Source organism: Perca fluviatilis, chromosome 15 (assembly GCF_010015445.1).
Source record: "Perca fluviatilis chromosome 15, GENO_Pfluv_1.0, whole genome shotgun sequence".
Classification (NCBI taxonomy): Eukaryota; Metazoa; Chordata; class Actinopteri; order Perciformes; family Percidae; genus Perca; species Perca fluviatilis.
The window spans coordinates 7941038-7964566 of NC_053126.1; the positions used below are offsets into that span (position 1 = coordinate 7941038).

General features: G+C 42.2%; 1 protein-coding gene across 5 annotated transcripts in view; it reads right to left on the reverse strand.

Moving 5' to 3' along the window:
* The window catches only part of epn2 (epsin 2), a 30938-nt gene extending 7579 nt beyond the window's left edge, over positions 1-23359 (reverse strand). For 2 of the 5 annotated variants that reach the window (XM_039824323.1, XM_039824322.1), the window contains exons 1-6: positions 23135-23358; positions 10135-10949; positions 8183-8337; positions 2539-2651; positions 2215-2319; positions 1585-1711 (exon numbers count right to left, since the gene is read on the reverse strand). In XM_039824323.1, coding sequence (XP_039680257.1) covers positions 1585-1711; positions 2215-2319; positions 2539-2651; positions 8183-8337; positions 10135-10565 — 931 coding nt within the window. In that variant the 5' untranslated portion in view covers positions 10566-10949; positions 23135-23358. Of the gene's footprint in view, positions 1-1584; positions 1712-2214; positions 2320-2538; positions 2652-8182; positions 8338-10134; positions 10950-11264; positions 11288-20510; positions 20597-23134 lie in introns of those variants that run through there. The other 3 variants (XM_039824319.1, XM_039824321.1, XM_039824320.1) reach the window with 3 other exon arrangements.
* Positions 23360-23529: the final 170 nt, after the last annotated feature.

The following is a 23529-nucleotide window of genomic DNA, read 5'->3' on the forward strand; positions in this document are numbered from 1 at the left end:
CCCACCAGACTCCATGTAAATAAAACAGTAATTTTAGCATCGTAAAATACACTTCATTCATAGTCGACAGAAACTAAATAAAACTATGAAAAGCCGTTTTGGATCCTCTTTCCACTTGTACAACCATTACAACTCTAGATTTGGTTGAAGTGAACACAGTTTACTGATTTACATGTGAAAATCGGTTGGATCTATACACACTAAAAGTATTGCTTTTTTTAAATGGAGTCTGGTGGGTTTAGCACTAGCAACTTCAGAGCTGTTTCTGGTTAAACAAAAAAGGTCTCAAAGAGGTTTTTAAAGGTCTATCTGTGAAGGGATCCTTTCTATAATGTTGTCAGACACTTAGAATATTAATCGGAGTCTGTCTGTGGCAAAACAAGCACTTTTATGAAGGTAAATACAAGCTGGACAACTGCCCTATTAATAAATTGTAGCTTGTTTCGCTGATGCAGACTGCTTAAAGTGCCCATATTATGAAAAAAACACTTTTTCTGGGATTTGGGGTGTTATTTTGTGTCTCTGGTGCTTCCACACACATACAAACTTTGAAAAAAATCCATCCATGGTGTTTTGAGTGAGATACGGTTTCTGAATGTGTCCTGCCTTCAGTCTCCTAGTGAAGCTGTTCAAAATCGGCTCGGACTGTGACGTCACAGTCCGAAATGAGCTGGCTAACCACAACCGTTAGCTCGTAGCGTTAGCGTTAGCCGGCTAATGCTAGCGCTAGCCAGCTAGTGCTAGCGCTAGCCGGCTAACGCTAACGCTAGCATGCTACGTCGTTCTCAATAGCAAAGCACTGCTACAACACACACAAGTTCACCATAATCTACAAAAGAACTACTTACATGTGCGCCCTCATTTAGAAGTCTCCCAGCTAATCCTGCCTTGTAACTGACCAAAGTTGGAGAAACAGGCTTTCTTTTACTGTCTCTAGAGTTAGCTAGCTGACATGCTCTACATCTGAGCTACTGTGCATGTGCGAGTGCAATCAAAGATAGTACAGAAGAAGAAGATGAAAAGAGGTCTCACTCTGTAGCTAAAACAGAAACCAGGTGAAAAGAGGATCTGCAGCAGTGAGAGAGAGCTGTGCAGTACAACAACAATATGGTGTTTTTTTGAAAATTAACATTAAAATACAGTTATGAACCTGAAAATGAGCATAATATGGGCGCTTTAATATTGGACCAATTTTAGAGATTGTCGTTCCCATCAGTCACTTAGACAGAAAAACATAGGAAAATAGGGTCCAGGTTGAAAAAAACTGTCATTACCCTTTAACATTTCCATATCAAACTCCCTGACAACCTCTTTGCCCTGCCTCTCCACACTCATTTCCTTGATGATATCTTCCCCCAATCCTCCTCCCCTCCTCTCTATGCAGTAATGCTGCTGAGCCAGTGGAGCAGCATTCCTATTTAACAAAGAGTCACAGTCATAGGAGCTGCAGGTGGAGAGCAGAGACGACACAAACAGAAAAACTGTCTCTATATACTAATGCTTCAAAAAAAAAAATGTTGATATAAATGTGTTGATATCATCTCATGTGACCATTTCCAGTGAAGAGAGTGTATGTGTATATACCATAAGAGTGCCAGGGGTCTTCTAAAGCAGAGGCTGCCGCAACCCCGGCTCCAACTCCGGCCCCCCAGGGGTCAGCACGGGCACCAGGCTCAGGGACATCCATCAGATCCATTAAAGATGATTGTGGCTAGAAAGAGACAGAGAAAGTGACCGAGAGACAGGGGGGAAAAAAAGAACAAAGAAAGCAGACAGAGGAAAAAAAAGAATGGGGAGTAAAGATAGAGAGGGGAGTAAAGATAGAGAGGGAATGGATGAGGAGGAAAAAAGTTGGGAAGGACCGTCTGTTGGTCAGCCATTATCCTCTACAGCACAAATACTATTCAAAAATACCGATGGTGGTCATGTCGTTATGTGCGGAAATAAAAACATGAGCCTTGGTCATGCAGCCGTACGTCTTCACTTTAGCTCTGCGGGCCCTCAAACTCCAGGCAGCCAGCTATTCAGGCAGAATAATGATGAGTAAACTAGGTAGTCTGCTGCCAGTTAGTAGTTTCATTACTGCTCATGAAGCAGCAAACAGTGTCAGCCAGAAAAAGAGGATAGAGAGAAGCGACTGTTTGTTTCCATGAGCATAGTCATTATAACAGAATAACAGTGTCATTGTAGTATCTATGGGTTTGTGAATTTTACCTCTCTCTTCTTCTTGGGCAGTTTTGCCGATTCTGGACCTCCTTTCTTACTCTCCTCCAAGGCCATCTGTAGTCTCAGGTCGTCCCCTCTGCGCAAGCGCTCCTCCTAAACACACACCAAGAGCCCGGTTAGCCCAAGCGGCACATATACAATTTCTCTAAGTTCAGCATCTTTTGAAATCTTAAAATAAGCTGGTTATCCACAGATGTAATATAAACTATCTGCACATTTCAAACACGGCAAGAACAGATAATGACAAGCATGGATTCATGCTCTGCCCCATTAGCATGCGTTTCTATGTATGTGCGTTAGTGCGTTATGTACCTGCTCCGCAGCCTCTCTGCTCATGGCCAGAGCCAGTTGCAGCTGTAGCTCCTCCTCTCCGCTGGTCTGAGGTCTGGCCTGCTCCAGTTCTGAACCCGCGTTGGGAGACGTGGCTAGCAGACACATTCAGAACGTAGGTTAACATCACTGCCACATGGGACTCCATCGCAAACTGTATATACACTATAATAATAATACGGAAAAATAGGGTCACTGGCTATGGAGGTTCTCTATGTTAATAGTCCAAAATCAAGCCCTGGTGTAATAATTACAATCGTATAAATAGATATCCCACAGTGTTTAGTAAAGTGGTTCTCAACCTTTTTCAATCGCGATCCTCCAGAGAAAAAAAAAAAACAGTAGATGCACTGTATGCTGACAAGTGGTTTAATGCTTTTTGGCATATGACAACTGTAAGCTAGGTTTACTGAAACGGAGCGGAGGAGATCGATAGACAGACAGAGCTGCTAACCAGATCAGACCTGATCTACGCACCTCCACTTGCTGCTGATTATTGTGAATGCTCGAATAATAAATGTAAATAAATAATGCTGTATTTGTGATGACAGTACCGGGATGCCGTGAGCCGCTTTGTACTGTATATATAAAATGTGTTGGTGTGTGTGATTAGAGGCCTTCAGTGAGCCTGAATTGAGCTTATTGGATTAGATCAGGCCACGTGGCAGCGCAAAAAACACACAGACACGCACACACACCACACAGGCCAGGTGAAGGAAGTTACAATGCCAAAAGGTAATGTTCATTAAGGTAGACTAGTATTCTTGAATTCAAAGTGGGACTGTGTGTCTTTGAGTTTCGAAACGTGGGAACCGTGGCGTGGGAGGTGATGACAAGACACAGTGACATCTAGTTGTGGTTGGACCAAAAGGTAGGTTTTGGGTTTAACATTTTCTGTGCAAATTTGTCAAATACAAAGTTTTTAACATTATAAACAGGAGGCACTGAAAAGATGGGATGTGAAAATGTAATCTTAATGTTTTGGTGTGATTTTGGGCCAAACGATTCCTCTAAATTTTTTAATGTCGTTCTTGTTCTCCAACTTAAATAATAAACTTGGGCTCTATCCTTCTGCCTGCCTAATTTTTTTTTTCCCCTCCGTCTCCAAACAACAAAGACCAGTCATGACATGCCCTGCTGCTGATGTGGACACTCCCACACAAATACTCACTGGATACTCATAACACCATGATGATCTTGTGTATGGTGTTACATTATCTTGATAGCTATTCTGAATGCAAGTGGTTAAAGAAAGACACGTAAAAGGCCTTAATGCAGAGGCAAAACAACAACGCCGACACAGATATAACCCGGAAAAAACACTGAAGGCTAGTTTCACTATTTGATGAACCTCCTCCTGCCTTGTCAAAACTTCTGCAGGAAGTAGACGTCACATAAACATAAATACAGAGTAAATTTGCCACATCAAATGTTTCCATGATGAGGAAATGGTAGAAAAACAATGCTTTCTTTAAAAAGGAATACTCGTAACATTTCCTTTCACAGGTAAAAGGCTTGGTCTTCCTTGAAATGGTTGAAGAAAGCTGTTGCCAACTTGACACTTAATCATTTGGGGATAATTTGGAGATATGTCCAGATAATAACAACATACCGTCGCAGTCTGACAAAAACCTTGCATGTCCAAAACAGTTGCTTTTCAGAAAATGAAAGAAAAAAAAGACACATTTTAAAAGATTTTATTGCGCTTTTTACCTTAGACAAAGTCAGAAGAAATCGCCTCGTCACTGTTTAAATATTTGTTAAACCCACAGACAGATGTAAAGGGTGACCAAGAGCATTGATTCATGAAAAGAAATTAAAATTATGAAATATGGAGATACGTAGTTTCTGCCCGACAGCGACGATCCTATAAGCGTATTATGTTATTTAAGCCTACTGCAACACCATTATTTCCCATTTTTTTGGGGATCAATAAAAAAAAATCTAATCTAATGTAATGTGTTGGTTAAGTAGCAGCATTACAGCCTCATTTTCTACATGACTTCTAATGACAACATACATATTCCTAATTATGAATTCACTGCTTTTGTCTTCAACTCCAGCCTCAGATCTGAGTCACTGTCTCCTCTCCTCCCTCCTTGCATGTTTCTCACTTCTTCTCAGCTCTTTTCCTGCCTTATTAACTTGTTCCTTAAACCCAAGTCTCCCGAGCTCTGTCTCCAGGCTGTGTCTCTCCAGGGAAAGGGACCAGAAGCACCAGTGGTAAAGGTGTGTTTGGTTAGCTGGTGGGCCTTAAGTCATGGCCTCGGCATCAGCTACGTGTCTGCCTTAAATAGACGGGGAACACAGTGGTACTAAAGCCTATACAGAGACAATGTAACCCTGCAAAATATGCTGGAACGATAAGGTTATATGTGAAATCGTGGAGGACATCCAGCAGTTTAAAAAAAATAAATGGAAGCCTCAATCTTTAGCAGCATAAGGGTACATTTATTTACAGATGCTCAAAAAGGCAATATTGATTTTTTTTTTTACATTCAAAAATATTCATGTAAGACAGTGGTTCACGTTTATGTTGTGTTTAACCCTTGTTTTCAGGATTATGTACTTCCGTTTACTTTGTTGAGAATTGCTCTCTAAACCCTGTTTCTTGTAAAGTAAGTAAGTCAAGTTTACAAGTCACAGTTTAAGCTGACCAAAATGCTGTACAAACAAGCAGTAGGTGCTGTATTAACCCTTGTTTTGTCCTTCGGGTCCCGGTGACCCACAAGTGACAACACAAGGGTTAAACCCCCTACCGCTAGATGGCTATGCTGAGATGCACCACTAGTGTCCTTGCCTAACAGTGCCTGACTTTTTGCTAGAAGCTAACAACGTAGCTATGGCTGAACTTTGGCCGACTTTAGCATATAAGAATTAGCGCACTAAAAACCTGTAAACCACAATCCCCAAAATGGCAGTTGGATTTTCTGTGTACTGAATAGTTTACCTAAAGTAGTCATGTCTTTTTTTTTTAAATATTAGTTTTTCTAAAATTATACTTGAAAAAAATCCCAATATATCGCCTTATGCACAGTATCAAAATATACTGCAATATATTGAATCGTGACCCATGTATCGGGATACGTATCGTATCGCTAGATTCTTGCCAATACACAGCCCTAATAGATGCATTGCATTCTTCTATCAAAAGGAATATTTTCCTTGAGCTCTCTTTAAATCTTTCCGAAAACAACTACAAAGCAAAAGAGGGCTTACTAAACTGTTTTTCGACCACTAAGCCTCAAGGGGTTACTAACTGCCAACACAATAACACTTGACAGTTGTGAGTCACAGAGACAAATAAACAAAACCCAAAGCCAACTAAAACACACCACTTTCTTGCCTACCACTGTGGGAATGGACCATATATGGATAATCACAATTTCTTGGCATTTCTCACAGACACAGCTCTGCCTGCTAGCAGAAAAATGCATCTAAATAACTGGGCCATTCTTCTACCGTTCGCCGTTTAGTCCATTTGTTTATGTAGTCATGTTCATTTTCTGTGGTGCAATAAGCACACTGAAATTAAACAAATACTTAAGCTTACAAAACCCTTCACACAAAGCTAAGTGTCTAAGTGCGGCATGCAATTCAAGCTCTGATCAGAGAGTTTTGGAGAAAGCGAAATGGGCTGATGACCACTCGTATTCTCTGTAGATTTATGTGGTGATAATGGCCATAAGATTTTTATCCCAGGGTGTTGACGGCAAACTACCAGAACATTTGCAGATCCCCATGTCTCTCTAGATAAAGAATTAAGTGGCTGTTTGAAACCTGGTGAGTGAGACATTTTGTGTGAATCTGTGAAAATAAACATTTTTCCAGACCTCTGCGGGAAGCACGGAAAGGCAGGGGAGTAGGGCTGGGCGATATGGAGAAAATCAAATATCACAATATTTTTGACCAAATACCTCGATATCGATACCGCAACGATAGTGTAGTGTTGACTATTGGTGCTTTCACAAAATATTTACACAATGAGATTTTTGACAAATAATCCTCAGTAATGTGGATATAATGACTAAGTGGGTAAAGGTAAATAATAGAACAGTTACAAAAGCCTGGTAAGTTCAGAAAATGGCATCACTTTACTGTAATGCAGCCTTTACAACCAGGAAAAGACAACACTTATGTCATATTACGATATCCAAAATCTAAGAGGATATCCAGTCTCATATCACGATATCGATATGATCGATATATTGCCCAGCTCTACAGGGGAGCACCAGTCAGGACGATGACAGACAACCTAAAGTGTGACTTGCATGGCCGTTCATTCACACCCTGCCTGGACAACAATACTCGGAAAGTTCGAGTGGAATCCCCAAAATCCGCCCACAGAGACTGCCCTGCCACACTCGTATTGGTCAGTCTCTCCTTCAGTCGTCATCCACTGATGACTCGGCTGCTGGAGCTTCCGGCTCTGAGCCCCACACCCAAACGTAACGTACACGCAGCAATGCACACGCTTCATGCAACACGTAGGATCCACGCAGGCTCAAACCCACACACACACACACACACACACACACACACACACACACACACACACACACACACACACACACACACACACACACACACACACACACACACACACACACACACACACACACACACACACACACACACACACACACACACACACACACACACGGGGGTCAGAGGATGAAAGGAGAAAAAAAAGAGGCCAAGGTTCACTCTTAATTTCAACTTCTCCAGTCTGCCCCTCTTTGCGTTACCCCATTTCCAGACAGGGATTTCTGTTTCTTTTCAACTCTAGCCCTCTCTCACCCCATCTTTCTTTCAATCCATTTGAACTCTGCTTTTATCTTCTGTTAGAATGAGCTACTGGAACTAGAAGAAACAAGTGCCAGTAAAAATTCAAGTACAGAAACCCGAGAGCACTCATCACCAAATATGTCACCAAGTATGAGGAGCCCTTAAATTGATTACTTCAAGAGGAATGTATGGGATAATATTCCAAGCTCGGCACGGTGACGATATCAGACTTATCAATAGATCATGCTAGTTACAGAGGGCAGTAATGTGCATCTGTAGAAAATAAGCCCAACAATTGTCACTGCACACTTCATCAAAAAAAAAAGAAGACATTTCTTCTCTAGTCCCTCTTTTCATCAAAAGGTTATCTAAGTTAAGTTTCCATTCACTTCTTTCTTTCCATCATGTATCTCTGCCACTGCCCTGTGTGTTTCTACATCTCTACCCTCACTGTGTCTCTGGGGGAGTGAGCGGATCAGTGAAAAGAGGAGCAGATTCCTCTGTCATGTGGATGATAGAAGCTGGGGAAGGGGTGAACTCTGCTTCCTCTTCTCTGTGTGTGTGTGTGTGTGTGTGTGTGTGTGTGTGTGTGTGTGTGTGTGTGTGTGTGTGTGTGTGTGTGTGTGTGTGTGCACGCTGAGGAATGCAGCCCTACTGCAGGACTAGCCAGAGACAGAACAGGGGGAGGGGCAGGTTTCAGGATGTAGGCCAAAGTTACACCATCGGGGACACAATACGGTATAATGGAATATGCTGTATCACGTGTAGATTAAACATGTGGAATAAGCCCCGTTTGTGTACACTCTATATGGCAACTACTGTATATGCTAATACTCACAGCCATGATAGGACGCAGGTGAGCCCTCTGACCGGCCGTACTCTTCGCTGTAGGAAGTGGAGAGGTTGGGCTGAGACGAGCCTCGGCCAAAACCCATCTGAGTGCTCCCTGTGGACACCTGGGCCATACGCTCTTTGGTCTTCAAAGCCTGAGACCTAGTGGGACAAAAAGAAAAATAGAAAAAAACATAATGGCATATGATCAGTCATCTTGACTCAACTCAAGGTTCTTTTAATCCTTAGTGTGACATCCAAAAGGATAAAACAAGCATGAGGTATAAAAAGGGAAATTGAAGTCTACTGTATTTCCAAAACCACACAGAGAATCAGGGTTTTAATTCTAAAAATGCCACAACATAATCACTAATTAGAATTAAACATGCTGCCAAACAAATGATGAAGCACCCTCTTTGGGCCAAGTTATATAAATCTGGAAATGATGCAATGCCCTCATTTTTGTCACAGTCTGATCTGTCTGAGATATAGCAGGTTATAAAAAAAAAAAGACCGGTGGATGAACAAATAGAGAAACTAATGGCATAAGAAAAGGAGACCAGCGCAGGTGTCATCTTAACCTTTTTTCTAAATTCAGTTTTTCTGCAATATCTTCAAATACAGCCCACACAGAGAATCACTGAAGCAGACAATTGAAGACTATTAATCTGGGGAAGACATCAACCCTGTAGCCATTTCTTAAAGTGCAGTAACTTTTGTTTGCACGTCCTAGGGATCTTTGTTTATAACAGCAGGTGTGGAAACACAATTAGTCCTAAAGTACTGAAGAGACCCTTTGTATTAAAGCTTCTCGGTCAGCTGTAATGAAATTGGACACAGTGAAAGCCCTAGTCATTGTTTAATAAGAGGAAGTGGTGCCAGGGTCTGGTGTGGTTCGGGAGCGGTATGGTCGACCTCGCTAGCTTTCAGCATCAGAGCAGAATTAGGGCAAATGAGGTCTGATGCCTCAATTAACATTATGCAAATTTTAACCATCGGCCCCTTGATTGATGATTCAAGTCACTGACTTTTAGAGGACAAGCAAAAGTGCAAAGTAACAGTTGGGAAGGGTATTCTATCACTGTCACATACCCCACCCTGCAGAATGGAGTATGACTTGGTAAATCCTGAATTACATGCATAAACACGAGTTGACAGTAGGACGAAACACAATTTGAAAGAATGCGATTAGCTAATTGTGAAGACCGCGATTAATCGAATGCGAATTATTTAGTTAAATGTTTGGTGTAACATTTGATTTGACTTTTTTTTTATTCCTCTTTTCATTATTATATTTACTATTTTTTCAGAAGCTACAATACATGCTGGAATAATGTTATATATCACTGTTTACAGAAATGTCCCATTTGTCAGTGGATCTTTCATTCATTTAGTATCATTTTATTTAACAGGATCGTGGGAAGGTGCGATATGTAGCTTTAAAAAAAAAAATAATAATAATTGCAAATCGAAGCGTAATCACAACATCTGGCAGGAAAATCGCAATGAGATTCCTGCCCCCCAAAATCCTTCAGCCCTAGTTGACGCCTAAGATGTTTAACTACTGTGTAGAGCTGGGAAATATATTGATATTGTGATATGAGACTGGATATCGTCTTAGATTTTGGATATCGTAATATGACACAAGTGGTGTCTTTTCCTGGTTTTAAAGGCTGCATTACAGTAAAGTGATGTCATTTTTTTAACTTACCAGACTGTTCTAGCTCCTCTATTATTTACCTTTACCCACTTAGTCATTATATCCACATTACTGATGATTATTTGTCAAAAATCTCATTGTGTAAACATTTTGTGAAAGCACCAATAGTCAACACTACACTATCGTTGCGGTATCGATATCGAGGCATTTGGTCAAAGATATCGTGATATTTGATTTTCTCCATATCGCCCGGCCCTACTACTGTGTATCCGTTCAAATTTGAGTTATAAAGCTCTTACCGCTCTCCTTTGAGACGGTCCTCGTCTTTGAGTAGGACCACTAGCTGCTTGCTCTTCTCCCGGACGTTGATGCCCTGGTCTTTGCCGTCTCGGTCAATGTACTGGAAGTCCTTCAGAGTCTGGATGGCAAAGATGTTCTCTTTGCACTGCAGCGCCACTCGCTCTGAGCCTGTCTTTATCAGGTAGTCGAGGAGGGTGAGGGCCTTGTAGACGTGGCGCCAGTTCTTGCCGTGGTCGTTGAGCCGCTTCCAGATCATGCTCATGATCTCGCTGAAGGCGACCACGTTGTAGGTGAGGTCGGCGATCTCGGACATGAGCGAAGACGACGGGCCCCAGGGGTCGTTGGAAGTGGCCTCTCTGACCTTCTTCTCGGCGTCAGAGTAGTTGTTCACCATGTTCTTCATCTGCCGGCGGATGGTGGAGCTCGGCATGGTGGCGGCGGCGATGGGACAGACGGGGAGAAATAAAACGCACGCTCTCACACAGGAGAGGAGCTAGGGCACCAATAATGTTTGAGTAGAGACGGACGGACACACACACACAGAAGGTGTAAATGTGTGCGCGCGTGCAACAGGCTTGTGTTACGTGTCCGTGCGCCTGTGTCCTTTCTCAAGGCACGGCGGTGGCGTGTGTATGTGTCAATCTTGTGTACAGGTGCGTGCGTGTGTGTGTGTGTGTGTGTCTGTTGTGTATGTGTGTGTTTGTTTATGAGGCTTCTCCAGGCCAGTGCAGTGTTCCTGAGTCCTCCAGAACAGCGTCTGTTAAAACCATCACCACACACACAGTGCTGGCTGCAAACATGACCACGCCATCACCTGGGACAAACAGACAAATAACAGGTTAGTAAAAGGAAGAGAATACATTTTTTTTTTAAAAAGACATTAAGGGACAGGTAACATAATAAGAACGGAGAAAAACTTAATACAGCCAAACTAAAAGGGCATACACCACAACACTTCCTTGTTGTAATCACTTTCAGAGCAACTGCTGAATATGCCAACAACTGAGTGTTTGTTTTCGCACTATGACAAATGTTTCTCTGAAACTAAAACTTCATGTTGTACAATCCCAACTAATCAAATGTCTCTTCCTTAACTAGCCACCTTTGAAGCATAAAATATTAAACCTACCTTTTAATAGAGTCACATTGAAGTGTAAATAAAAGTCGCACCGTTTAAATTTAAATTACAAGACATAATACCCAACATCTGCCAACATCGTGCGTCTCATCAGTTTCTTGCTGTTATTGTAATCCTGGCTGATTTCTACACAACAAGTGTAAGATTGCGTAGATAATTTGTATTTATAGGAGCAGCTGAACTTGCCTTCCTTTTTGAAACTAGATAAAACAGTGTTTCATACTTTCACGCTTAGATAAGCAATTTCCATGCCTTCATAGAGAGCCTGCCTCCTTCTTATTATGCAGGGCCAGGGTGTTGTGACCAAGAATTGTGTTTCCACTTTTGTGATCTCACTTGAGTTTACAGTAACCTGACTCAATTGCAAATTAAAAGGCAGGGTGTTGAAAATAAATCGATAATCTCAGGGCAGTCATGTCTGTGTGAGAGTAAAGTTGCTCAGTGGGTGGGCTTGGGGGACAAGAAACTGGAGCTGAAAACGCAAGGCATCCAAAGCAAACACAAGACTAGTAGGAACCTATTATAAGATCCATGCGATGAAAACTTAAAAAGACGATTGTTGACGGCTTTGTGGATAAATGCCACAAATTATATATTCTATTAGGTGTTACTCAATTTGTAAAGCAGAGCCGACCTATTTAGATCGACATTTGATCTAGGTAGTTTGATCGCTGGTCTCTATAAAGGCCGATCAGAAGAGCCGATCAGATAACGGAAAACACGCTAGACAATTTCTACGGTGTAAGTGGGGTCTATAGTGACGCACGCCCAAGCCAGTCTTTCACGTTCCAATGTGTATATCAGTAGAATATGTCACAGACAGACATGTCAAAGAGTATACATATTTATTTCCAACTCAACACTTCCTGTTTCCATATCAGATTAAAAGTTCTCTGGCGTTTCTGTGGACATGATCCCTTCATTTGTTAAACAAAAGCTTTCGTTGTGAAATATTTGCAGCACCGTGTTGTGGGAAATGCACGTGGTTCTTAAACTTTTTTCAGCCTAAAATAAATATAAATGAAGTTTATAATGAGGGGAAACATTCTATCATTGATGGCCATCATCAAAAGTCAAACTCAGTGTAGAAAGATGGGGCTGGCAGGCAGCGCTGCAGCAGCAACGCTTTCTGTGTTGACACCACACACATTCAAGGCGCCGCACTTCAGCAAGGTAGCCGTCACGCACAGGTAGAGGTAGTCTGTGTGGCCCAGGCGTAAAAGAAAGACTGGAATATACTGCCTGCCATTAAATAAACAATGTACAATACTTTCATCTCTTAATCTTAATATCAGCTAGTGGCTCGTTCTCGGCCAGCTATTCAGCCCAAAAAATCCTGAACAGTGCACCCTTATACCTAACACATTTATTTCCCAAAATAGCATTTTAGTATGGCGATAGCAAATTTTCCAGGGCTGCATGATATAAGGAAAATATGCGATAGCGCTGTTGAATATCGTGATAACGATATTACTAAGTTGCGGTACATAAACAGATAATGAATGTGTCCTCCGTTCATCTGCTTTCGGTATTCTGCTAAAATACAACCAACTGCTAGTTGAATTTAAAACAAATGAAAAGGAAATCATTTCCAACATTGTTTTACTGAACAAATTGAACATTGAATATATTGAATTGAATATAAAAGTCAGCACAAAAAAAAAGAAAAGAATGACAGTTACATTCTAAAGTGCATTTTTCTACTGATATTTTCTATCAACAAACACAAAACAAATCTCGGAGTGTCTTTTGCGATATTTCGCAACCTTTGGCAATATGTATTGTGCCAGTTGATATTGCGATGGCGACAAAATTAAAAAAAAAAAAAAAAAACTATATTGTGCAGCAATAATGCTGAGTACTACAAAGTAGCACAAAAGTAATAGCTAATCTAAGCAGAGGTGGATTCAAAGTTTGGATAATTTTATTTCAGATGAATTTGAGCATCATTCTTAAACAATTTAGATCTTCATGAGCCTTTATCTGTGCTCTTTCGCAACGCCACAGGATTAACAGTCCGTATGTATTGTTATGAGAGATGCCAGTACAATGAGTGAGTAAAAATGTGCTTCCACCCTTTGGTGGGTGGCAGGGGAAATAAACCATTTCCAGTCTGATGATGACTACAGGAGTGACTGATAACTCCTCGGTCCTGTTTCTAACAGATCAGCAGCCCAGCTACTAATCACTGGATGACATACACAAGTATGGAAAGTGTGTGGAGACTCACAGCTGTGCAACCACCTACACATCTAAAAGCAAACTCTGTTGAGTATGAAAGAAGTCACTTTAGTACGTAACATGAAGTTATGAAACACACATGTACCGATTATGCTCTCTGTCTACCAAGTACTGCCCTTATGTTTATGGGATATTGGCTACTTAAAAGTCGATTCCAAAAGAAATACGATATTGAGAACGAGGGGAAGTCGTCGCAACGCAGCGCCCCGCCCCCAGAGATCACGGCATCCTCCCCCCTTCCACCATTTTGGGAGGATACCCGCCAGCAGGCGTTCATCGTTTCTGTTGGTAGCAGAGGAGGTTGTTGCAATTCCGCACTATTTCAGAATGCTTGGAAAACACTGCTCCAGTGTCTCACACAATTGTCGTGGAAACCGTAGGAACCACGTGTTACAGATTTCTCGTTTCCCTACATGGAAAAAGCATGAAGGAGAGCACGTCTCCGATGTGACAAGGAGACGTCGGATTTCTTGGGTGGCTGCAATTAGAAGAAAGGACCTTTCTCTGGTCCAGCACAGAGACACCACACTGACTGGAAATGATCCCGACAGATATAGAGCTTTTAGTTAAAGAGTAAGATCCTTTTTGTTTAACATGAAACAGCCCTGAATTCACCATCACCAAACTCCAGGTAAATAATCTGTACTTTTAGCGTGTATAGAGCCAGCATATTTCCACATGTAAATGGGTGAATTAAAGGGATACTTCACCGATTGGCATTAAGCTTTGTATCAGTAGAAACCCGGTAGTATATTCGAATGACCGTGCTTCCCTCCCTCATGTCCCCCTGAGGCGAGCCTTCTCTGTATTGTGGGTCTGGAAAAAAAAAAAACTCTCCAATGATGCAAAAATCGTCATTTAGCGTCATCTGAGGCATTTTTGCCAAGAGGCTGTGGACTACAAGCCAGCTAGTTCCGCATGTTTTCAACCCGCCCATAGGGGGTGGGACTGTCACTGGCCGATGCGATCCGAGCGTAGCAGAGTGTCAGCCATCTTGGAGCTAAGCTACAGCTCTCGCTTTTCAGCAGCAAACTTTTACAACAATTATGTGCATTCATGTATGCGTACCAACGGGATAAATTGGTACAGATCGGAGACTATGCAGGACAATTTATTACAGACGGAAAACTCCACACACTACGCGAGCTTCGCCTGCTACGGAGACCAGCACGTCAGCCTGCGGTGTCGCCCGATGCCCCTAGCCGGGTAAAGGCACATTGAAAGCAGTGTGCGTGAAAGCGGAAAAACGCAGGAGTTCCAGCTAGGTGGAAAGCTGATGCTGGACGGCCACCTGTTCCATCCATCCTGCTTGCAAGTGTCCGCTCATTAGACAACACACTTCAACGAAACTCCCAACGCGAGTTCAGAGACTGCTGCATTTTTGTTGTTGTGGAAACATGGCTGAACAACAGTGTAACGGACTATCCAGCTACCAGGCCTGCTAGCCTTCCGGGCAGATGCTGCTCTGTCGAGTAAAGGTGTAGACACATATAGCCGACGGCCGACCGTTGATAGAAAACCCCGTCGATATGATCAGTCGCGTCCCACTAAATGTAGCCTAAATGTTTCCTATGTCATTTTTATACAATGTCGTTTTTATACATTTTAAATGTGTAAACACTTGAGCCATGGTGAACATTGTATATGGTTGAAAGGACAATAAAACACATTTGAGGTGACTTGACTGTCTCACTGTTTTCGGTAGGCGTGGCTTGGGAGTGAAGCGAAGCAAGTGCATTCTGGGAGTTGTCTTTCATCCACATGAGCCAAAAATAAATTTTCTGGCTTTTCTCGGTCTAGACGGCACTAACTTCTAAAAAAAATTCACATTTCTACTTCATAAATGACCCAATTTAATACATATTCATCTTTCCAGCGGTGAAATATCCCTTTAAGGGTTTATTTCAACCAAACCAGAGTGGTGATTGTTGGAAGAGTGGACAGCCGAACCACGACGGCTTTTTTTGAAGTTTTATTTTTTTTTCTGTCCACTTTCAATGAAGTGTGTTTTCCGATGATAAAACACTGATTATTTACACGGAGTCTGGCGGGTTTGGCGATGGAGATTTTGGGGCCGTTTCATGTTAAACTGAAAGGATCTTACTCTTTAACAAAAAAACATTATTATTTTCTCGACTCTGTTTAAATGCCGTGATCTGTGTCGCTCTGACACTTTTGCCCCTGGCAACTGATAGCGTAGGATCCCGAAATGGTGGACGGGCTCAGACACCGCCCAAATCGTCACGTGACAGCAAGCTACCATGACGTATGTCATGCAAACGCATCAGATGCAAACGCACCACAGCATGATTTTCTTGATTTAGTCATCGAGCCAGTTTTGTACATCGCTGGTCTACTTTCATTTATCGACAAAACATTTCTTGATCACACACACACACACACACACACACACACACACACACACACACACACACACACACACACACACACACACACACACACACACACACACACACACACACACACACACACACACACACACACACACACACACAGTAGGCGGTACCAATACCACCAAAAGTACACGATACCAAAGTCGATACCACACAGTGTGTAAAAAATAAAGAAAAAAGAAAAAAACATTTGAGGGGGGGTGGGACAGTCTCATGTCACTCTTTTTTCAGTGTCAGTATTTTTCAACTTTCTGTCACTGTTTTGGTGTTGAGGGGGCATGTGATTTACATGCAATCTGGAGAAAATGCCCATCTTCTGGAGCCAGTGTCCGCTGCTCTGAAGCCTGGCATCACCACACAGCCAGCGTACGGTACCGTCTTCCATGAGTTCACCTGGAACTTCCAGACGGCAAGCGTGTTTAGTCTGTTTCTCTCTGCCGTTGTTGTTTTTTCACATAGAACCAGGCTGGTTAAAGTTAAATTAACAGACGTTATTAGACGGCCGCTAAAGTCAGCTATCGGAGCTAACGTTAGACTGTGACAGAAGACGGCAGAGAGAAACAGACTTTACTTTCTTGTTGGGAGCTCCAGGTGAAGTCGTGAAAGCCGTAGCTATTATATATATATATATATATATATATATATATATATATATATATATATATATATATATATATATATATAGGATGTTTTTGATCATGCATAACAAAACATAACATCCAAGAATTAAATCCCCCTTTTAATACCAAGGATATAGTGCCACTCGGCCAGCCATTCCAAGCACTTATTTATGAACTTAAATATCCAATGGAAAATAATCTCAAAATGAAATAAACAATAAACAGAACGCTTTCAAGCCGGAGAGGGGAAATTACTTTGCGGCAAAAAAAATAAATAAATACTTTCACCCAGGAAACGCTCCTTCGTTCCTCGGGAGTGTTTCAACTCAAAACACAATCTTTTCCCAAAACTTAACTAGTCATTTTGGCATGATGCTCACTTTTTCTGGCTAAACTCTACTACCATTCCCCCTGAAAGGACCGTCATCTGGCAGTGCCTGTACGCGGCTCACAGTCACCTATTGGCGGCTAAACAACGGGCACTAGTAGCCGGCGTCCTGGAGCTCTGTAGCGGCTAAATACAACCAGCAACAACCGCTCTGATTTTATCGTTCTATGGCACTATGTGTTCACGTTACAGCGCTTTAGCTTTATAAAAATAAAATTTAAAAAAATCTAATAAATAATAAAAATCTATTTTAGGTATAATATACAGTGGTGCTCATAAGTTTATGAACCCATGCTAAAGTTGAATAAAAAAATATTTTTTTGGGAAATTGATCTTAATGCCTTAATTAAAATGGTTTTATTTCAGTTAGCCTAACGGTTGGTTTGATTTGCATTGAGAGATGATTTTATGGAAAGTACCCTATGCCAATCTCTAGGTATGGTGAAGGGTATGTGATGATGTGGGGGGGCTATTTTAATTCCAGATGCCAAGGGAACTGGATGCATAGTATCCTGGATCCATGAAATAACTGGCCTTTAAAAATAAAAATCTGCCTGCCTCTATGGGAATTTAACATACAGGTGTACTTACTTATGCCCCCTGTATTTTAAAAGGAAGAACATTTATTTATTTGCGATACATTATTCATTCACAAAGAAAATTGGTGTCCTTAAAAAGGTTGGATTTTTTAATTAAGGCATTAAGATCAATTTCCAAAAGATGATTTTTGTATTCCTCTTTTTAGTCAACTTTAGCATGGGTTCATAAATTTATGAGCACCACTGTATGGTGAAGTAGCATTGATCACTTTGAGGAGGGGGGGGTGGGATACATTTTATCCCCACCAGGGATACAAATTATTCTGCAGAAGCAGGGATATGTAGACCAGAAAGGGGGAAATCCCAAGCATCCCCACGGCAAATCTACTGTATGTTACGGTAAAGACAGAGGCTGACCGCGTGCGCGGCAACGGAGATGAGGCACTCTTTTTTTTCTGTGCTGGTGGGCGTTATTCTTCTTCTCCAGCAATTAGCAGCAGACTAGAACACTTGTAGGCGTACACGGCCCCTGTCAGGTCCGGAAGAATTGCATGTCCACGTACGGTTAAAAAAAAATAAAAATAAAAAAAATAAACGAGTACTGTCACGTTTCCAGAATTTTGGTACCGAAGTACCGGGTCGCGCGACATCCCTACATTAGCATAGTTTCACACATTGACATCAACTCCAAATTGACTAAACCTTACTCAAATAATTGTTCTTGGTAATAAATAGCAGCTTAGGTTTTCTGAGATCTTTTTGTGCCCACTGTTCCTCTGACTACCATCTAGGGAGACCCACGATGACTTATCCTATTCAGTAATCTGATCCCTGCACCAAGCGTGCACCGGCATGCCACAAAACCTAGTGCTTTCAGGAACAGAGGAAGAGTGTTTAAAGTGATTAGCATTCTATGCAGACTCCGTGTTAAATGCAACAGTTAAAAATGTTCAATTTTTAAGCGAAGCAAGTGGCTATGTACATTTACGCATGTGTGTGCATTTGTTTCAGGGAGCTTCCTGCCTAGCAACGTAGCAATGTCATGGAAAGACAGCTGGAGGGACGAGGGAGGGGGAACGAGAAGGTGTGTGTTTTTTTTTTTTGGGGGGGGGGGGGGGGGTCAAAAAAACAACTTGGCACATCCCCTAAAACGCTTGTGAAATGTGATTCCTGTGGAGCATGCCCACCCCCCAAACGTTCCTTCATCACCCTCCTTCTCACCCTGCACCCGCATGAATACAGCTCAGACCTAATGACACATCTGCTGCTATAATCACCTATTCACCCATAGCAGACAGGAAGAAGAGAGTCTGTCTTGTCCGTCCATCCCCCCCCCTCCCTCTCTCACACACACACACTCTCACACACACACACACACACACACCGGAACAACCCCCAGCACAAGACACCGCTGGCCCGCCTTTCTTCAGCCCTTCTGTGCTAATAGTGCGTTCCATTTACCTCAGAACTCGGAAGCCAGAGCTGGGAATGACATCACACCCGAGTTGAATGCGCTCCGTTTGCAATTCGGATTTTCATTGTTTTCATTAGCTCTAGCCCGGTTAGCCATTGTTAGCAACACCAGTTGTTAACAACGCATTACGCCGTTTTTTTGTGCATACAAACAGCATAACAACATGTCCACAGATAGAAGTTGAACATTCTTGTGTTAACGACTGATTTAGTGAGACAGAAGCACTTATAACTTTATGTTATTACAGCTTTCACAACTGTTGTGACGGGGGGAAGCCACGTTGGATTTTGAACTCGGGCTACTGCGAGGTTGTCCAAGTTCCAAGCTCGGGAAATCCAAGGTCAGGGGGCGTGTTTCCGACTTTGACCTCGGAAAATCCGAGTACCGAGTATAAATAGAACGCGCTATTTGATCACTCAAAGGCCCAGAAGAGACTGCACCCAAGACGTATCTGTGTGTGTGTAGAAATACATATTCATGTGTCAATGCAGGTTAATTATGTCTGAATGACTGAGCCTGTCATTCTTGGTGAATTGTTGTTATGCCTCGTTGTTGCTAGAATGTGAGGATAACCATCAAAATAATCAAGTTCAGGGTCTAGTTATTGCAGCTTCAGATGAACTCACGCGCCCAATATCTGCGGCCACCCTTTCGGCCCCCTCCTCTTTCTGCCTGTCTGTCTGTATCTGACTTGAGGTTGACGAAATTTGAAAAGAAATTTGAAAAAGAAATTACGTAAATATTGGTATCTGTTCATGCCAGTCCTGTTCCCTAATTTCTAATAACACTCCTTCATTCATAATTCAAATCAGTGGTCCTTCTCCTGGATTAGATATACTTGTGGATATTTTGCAATACGTACTGTCTAGTAGACATACTGGATTTACATTGGATTTCATTGACCATTACAGATTTTCTCAACATCCTCTACCCCTACCTACATTTTGTGTTTTTGTTTTTTTAGTATTAGTCATGTTGACTTTGACATATGTGGTTGTCTTTTCTGCCATCAAGCTGTCAAGCTCATGTTGAAATTCCTGACTATTAGCCTAATGTTTAGAGATGGGCAGAACTGTAGCATCAGCAGAAAAATCCCTGATTTGGTATTGTGGTGTTTATATTTAAAAAAAGAATGATGTTGTAAAAAGTAGCTTCAGAAAAAAAAGCATATGGGAAATCAGAAAGTGAATAAAAAGAGTAAACCGAATCATTTCAAGTAGGCCTATATAATGAATGCACGGAACAGACTGTCCACATGTCCATCTGCTGTTGTGGTGGTGTGTATCAACAGGTGAAATCCCCTGCTAGACTGTGAATCAATTCCTTTGGCCGAGGCATTTACAACAGCTATCAAAAATGCCCTATTGCACTTGGTTAAAACACTGGAACTTCACAGTGTGGTAAATGAATGATCTACACATAGCCTATATCGAGGACGCTTTCTTTCTGTTGGCATTCTAACCTCTGATCGATTAATAAGGACTATGGTTAACTGCTCCTCAGATCAGAACTGTTGAATCTGAGTTTTCTCCTGCACGACTAAAACAACTTGTGAACTTACACATGTTCCACCAAAACAAGTTCCATCCCGAGGTCTATTTTTCAGAGGCCCCGTTGCTCCGTCCAGCTCCAAGCACCGCCCAAGACAACTGGGATTGGTTTAAAGAAATGCCAAAAAAGGGAGAGCATGTTTTTCTGCTATCCCAGAATGTTGTGTGTGGACTAGCCAGACCTTTCTCTGCAGCGCTGTGGAGATAGGTGTGGCAATGTGAGACTAACCTACACATAACGTCTGTAATAGAGACTGAGAAAAGAAAAACCTAGCGTATGAGAAAATGCCGTGACCTACAATATGACAGTGAATGTGCACCGAGACGAAACTTAACACTGGACACAAGTGTACCGTTCGATGTCAAGAACACAAAGACGCAAACCTATCCTGTGCCGGTGTCTGGGCGTGTCTTGGCAAAACATAAGTATACTAGGATTAGCATTAAGGGTTGAGAAGCTGTACACTGAGAACAGGTCTACCTTGCCAGGCCCAAACAACAACAGTAAAGCTGATCTGGCAATAGAAGGATTGCACAACCTGCATGTGCCATCCGGCCCCTGCAGCTCATTCAGAACGCAGCAGCTCGGCTTGTCTTCAACCTCCCCAAGTTCTCTCACACTACACCGCTCCTCCGCTCTCTTCACTGGTTACCAATTGTTTCCCGCATCCACTTCAAGACACTAGTACTTGCATACAGGGCCACAAACGGATCAGACCCAGCTTAGCTCCCTATTGACATCAGGGCGGCCAAAAACCTACGCATCTTCCGCCGAAGGCTAAAAACACATCTCTTCCAACTGCATCTCGGATAAAAAAAAAAGAATGTACTTGCACTTACTACTTGTTGTATGGAGTTTGCACCTTCAAGGTTGAAAGCACTTAATTGGAAGTCGCTTTGGATAAAAGTAATGTAACAACTGGGTGCCTGTGTGTGTGTGTGTGTGTGTGTGTGTGTGTGTGTGTGTGTGTGTGTGTGTGTGTGTGTGTGTGTGTGTGTGTGTGTGTGTGTGTGTGTGTGAAGAAAGAGAGAGAGAGGGTAGAGTGTGCAACAGCATGACATCAAGTTATCCAGCCGGTTCTTTACCATCCAACATACAGTAATTAATCCTTACCCACTCAGCTACTCAAGGATTACGTTCTGTTAACCAAAATAACAATCATATCCAGTCTAACCCAAAGAAAATCAAACTACTAACATGTGTTCCAAAATCCTTAAAGTGGCTCTGAGTGTTTGGGAGTTATGATGAGCAGCAACCTGAAGCAGTGAGTAAAAGACGGTATGTTGATAAGCCACTTCTGATCAGCATGTCACCCCGCCTTTTGTCCCCCCTGGCCGGCTGGGAGACAAAGCCAAGTCGGGGAAGGGAGGAGGACGGTAATGATGCATCTGTCACCCACTGTGACTGACTGATCATTCTGACAATAGACAAAGCCCTGCCCCTCTTTCAGGCCACGTTTATATGGGCTCAGTGTAGATCTAAATACAAAGCTCACATCCGAACACCAGCATCTCCGACTATAGCTCACAAAATAAATAAACCCTACCACTGTTCAGTGTCTTTCAGCGAAGAGTTAATGCCAAGATTTATGCAATCTCAATAAGTATACAAGAACGTCAAGTGTTGCCTTGATGAATCACAATAGTATGATCTAGCTTAGCAGTTTTCTCTATCAAAGCACGGTGCATTGGTAGAGAAAATACAAATAAGTATGCCGCTCCTAAAAAAAAAAAACACAAGAAAAAGGACAAATCACGGCGTTTCACTGCACTGATGGGATTGATAGCACCATAGAAATAGCTATGGCTAACATTAGTGAAGTAAACTGCCTCAATCATATTTCCAATTTTCTTAGTCAAGTAACCTGTTTGAAATTGCGAAATAATGTTGGGTGTAGCTGCAGCGATCTAATTTGTGCAACGTCACTTTAATAAATCAGGGGGGGGGGAATAACCATGGAATAACTAGCTAGCCAACTTGCTACTTAGCTACTGTTACCGCTAACGTTAGCAAGTTGAGTGCAAACTTGCGGAAAGAAGTTGTCATTAGCTAGCTAGCTAGCAAAATAAGCTAGCGAACAACTTGCTTACGTTGATTTAGCTAGCTAGCTAGTTAGTCACCTCAGGTTGTTGTAAAAGAGTATTTGACCCAACTAAAGTTTAACAAAGCGTTTTCTGTACAACTTGCTTTTGCCACTGGCATTGATATTTGCGCTCAACACAACCACTGACTAACGTTCATTTCTAATACGAGATCAAAACTTGGCTTTGAAAAAAAAGTTGTGACCAAAGCTAGCAACGCTTATGTTAGGTTAGCCATCGGCAGGTCTTCCTCTCTCCTAGTAGTCTGGCTGAAAATTCAACTGTTGATTGCTCAGCATCTAAATGTAATACAAAGCTTGCCTGTATTGGATTAACAGTCAACCCTACACCTAGAAACACAGCCATTCCGGTCAGCTTCCAAACGTATTTTCTGTGCTAAGACAGCAAACTAGCATGCTAAGCTAGTTAGCAATTCTTCAAGCTAGCAGCCAAGACGGGTGCTCGGTGGAGACATCACCAGAGCAAACTGGATTACAGGACACCCTGGAAAAACAAAACAACTCCACTGTCTTGAAAGCCGACGTTAACTTACCATGTCGTTTGGGTTACGTCAGATATAACTGATACTCCACGGATATAACCCCATAAACGAGTTTTGCCAATTCCAGGGTAAAATAAAAAAAGAGTACTTATTTTGGCGTTCAGGGAGCTTGTTGCGCCTCCGCCTAGCTATGTGTTGCTAATGCTAAACCAGCTAAAGCCAGGCTACACGTATCTCCTCCTCCAGAACATGGCGGGCAGAGCGGGAGGGGGAGACGCTGGGAAGGGTGTGACCACGGCGGCTTGACTTGCCAGGGGCACAGAAAGACTCTTCGTCTTTGGGTTTTAATGGCAGCTTGCATCTTTAATGTTGCACTACTGCCATTTATATAGCTAGTGATAAGTCTTAAATGTAACGTCACAGCAAGGGCAGACCTTTTTTAGAGT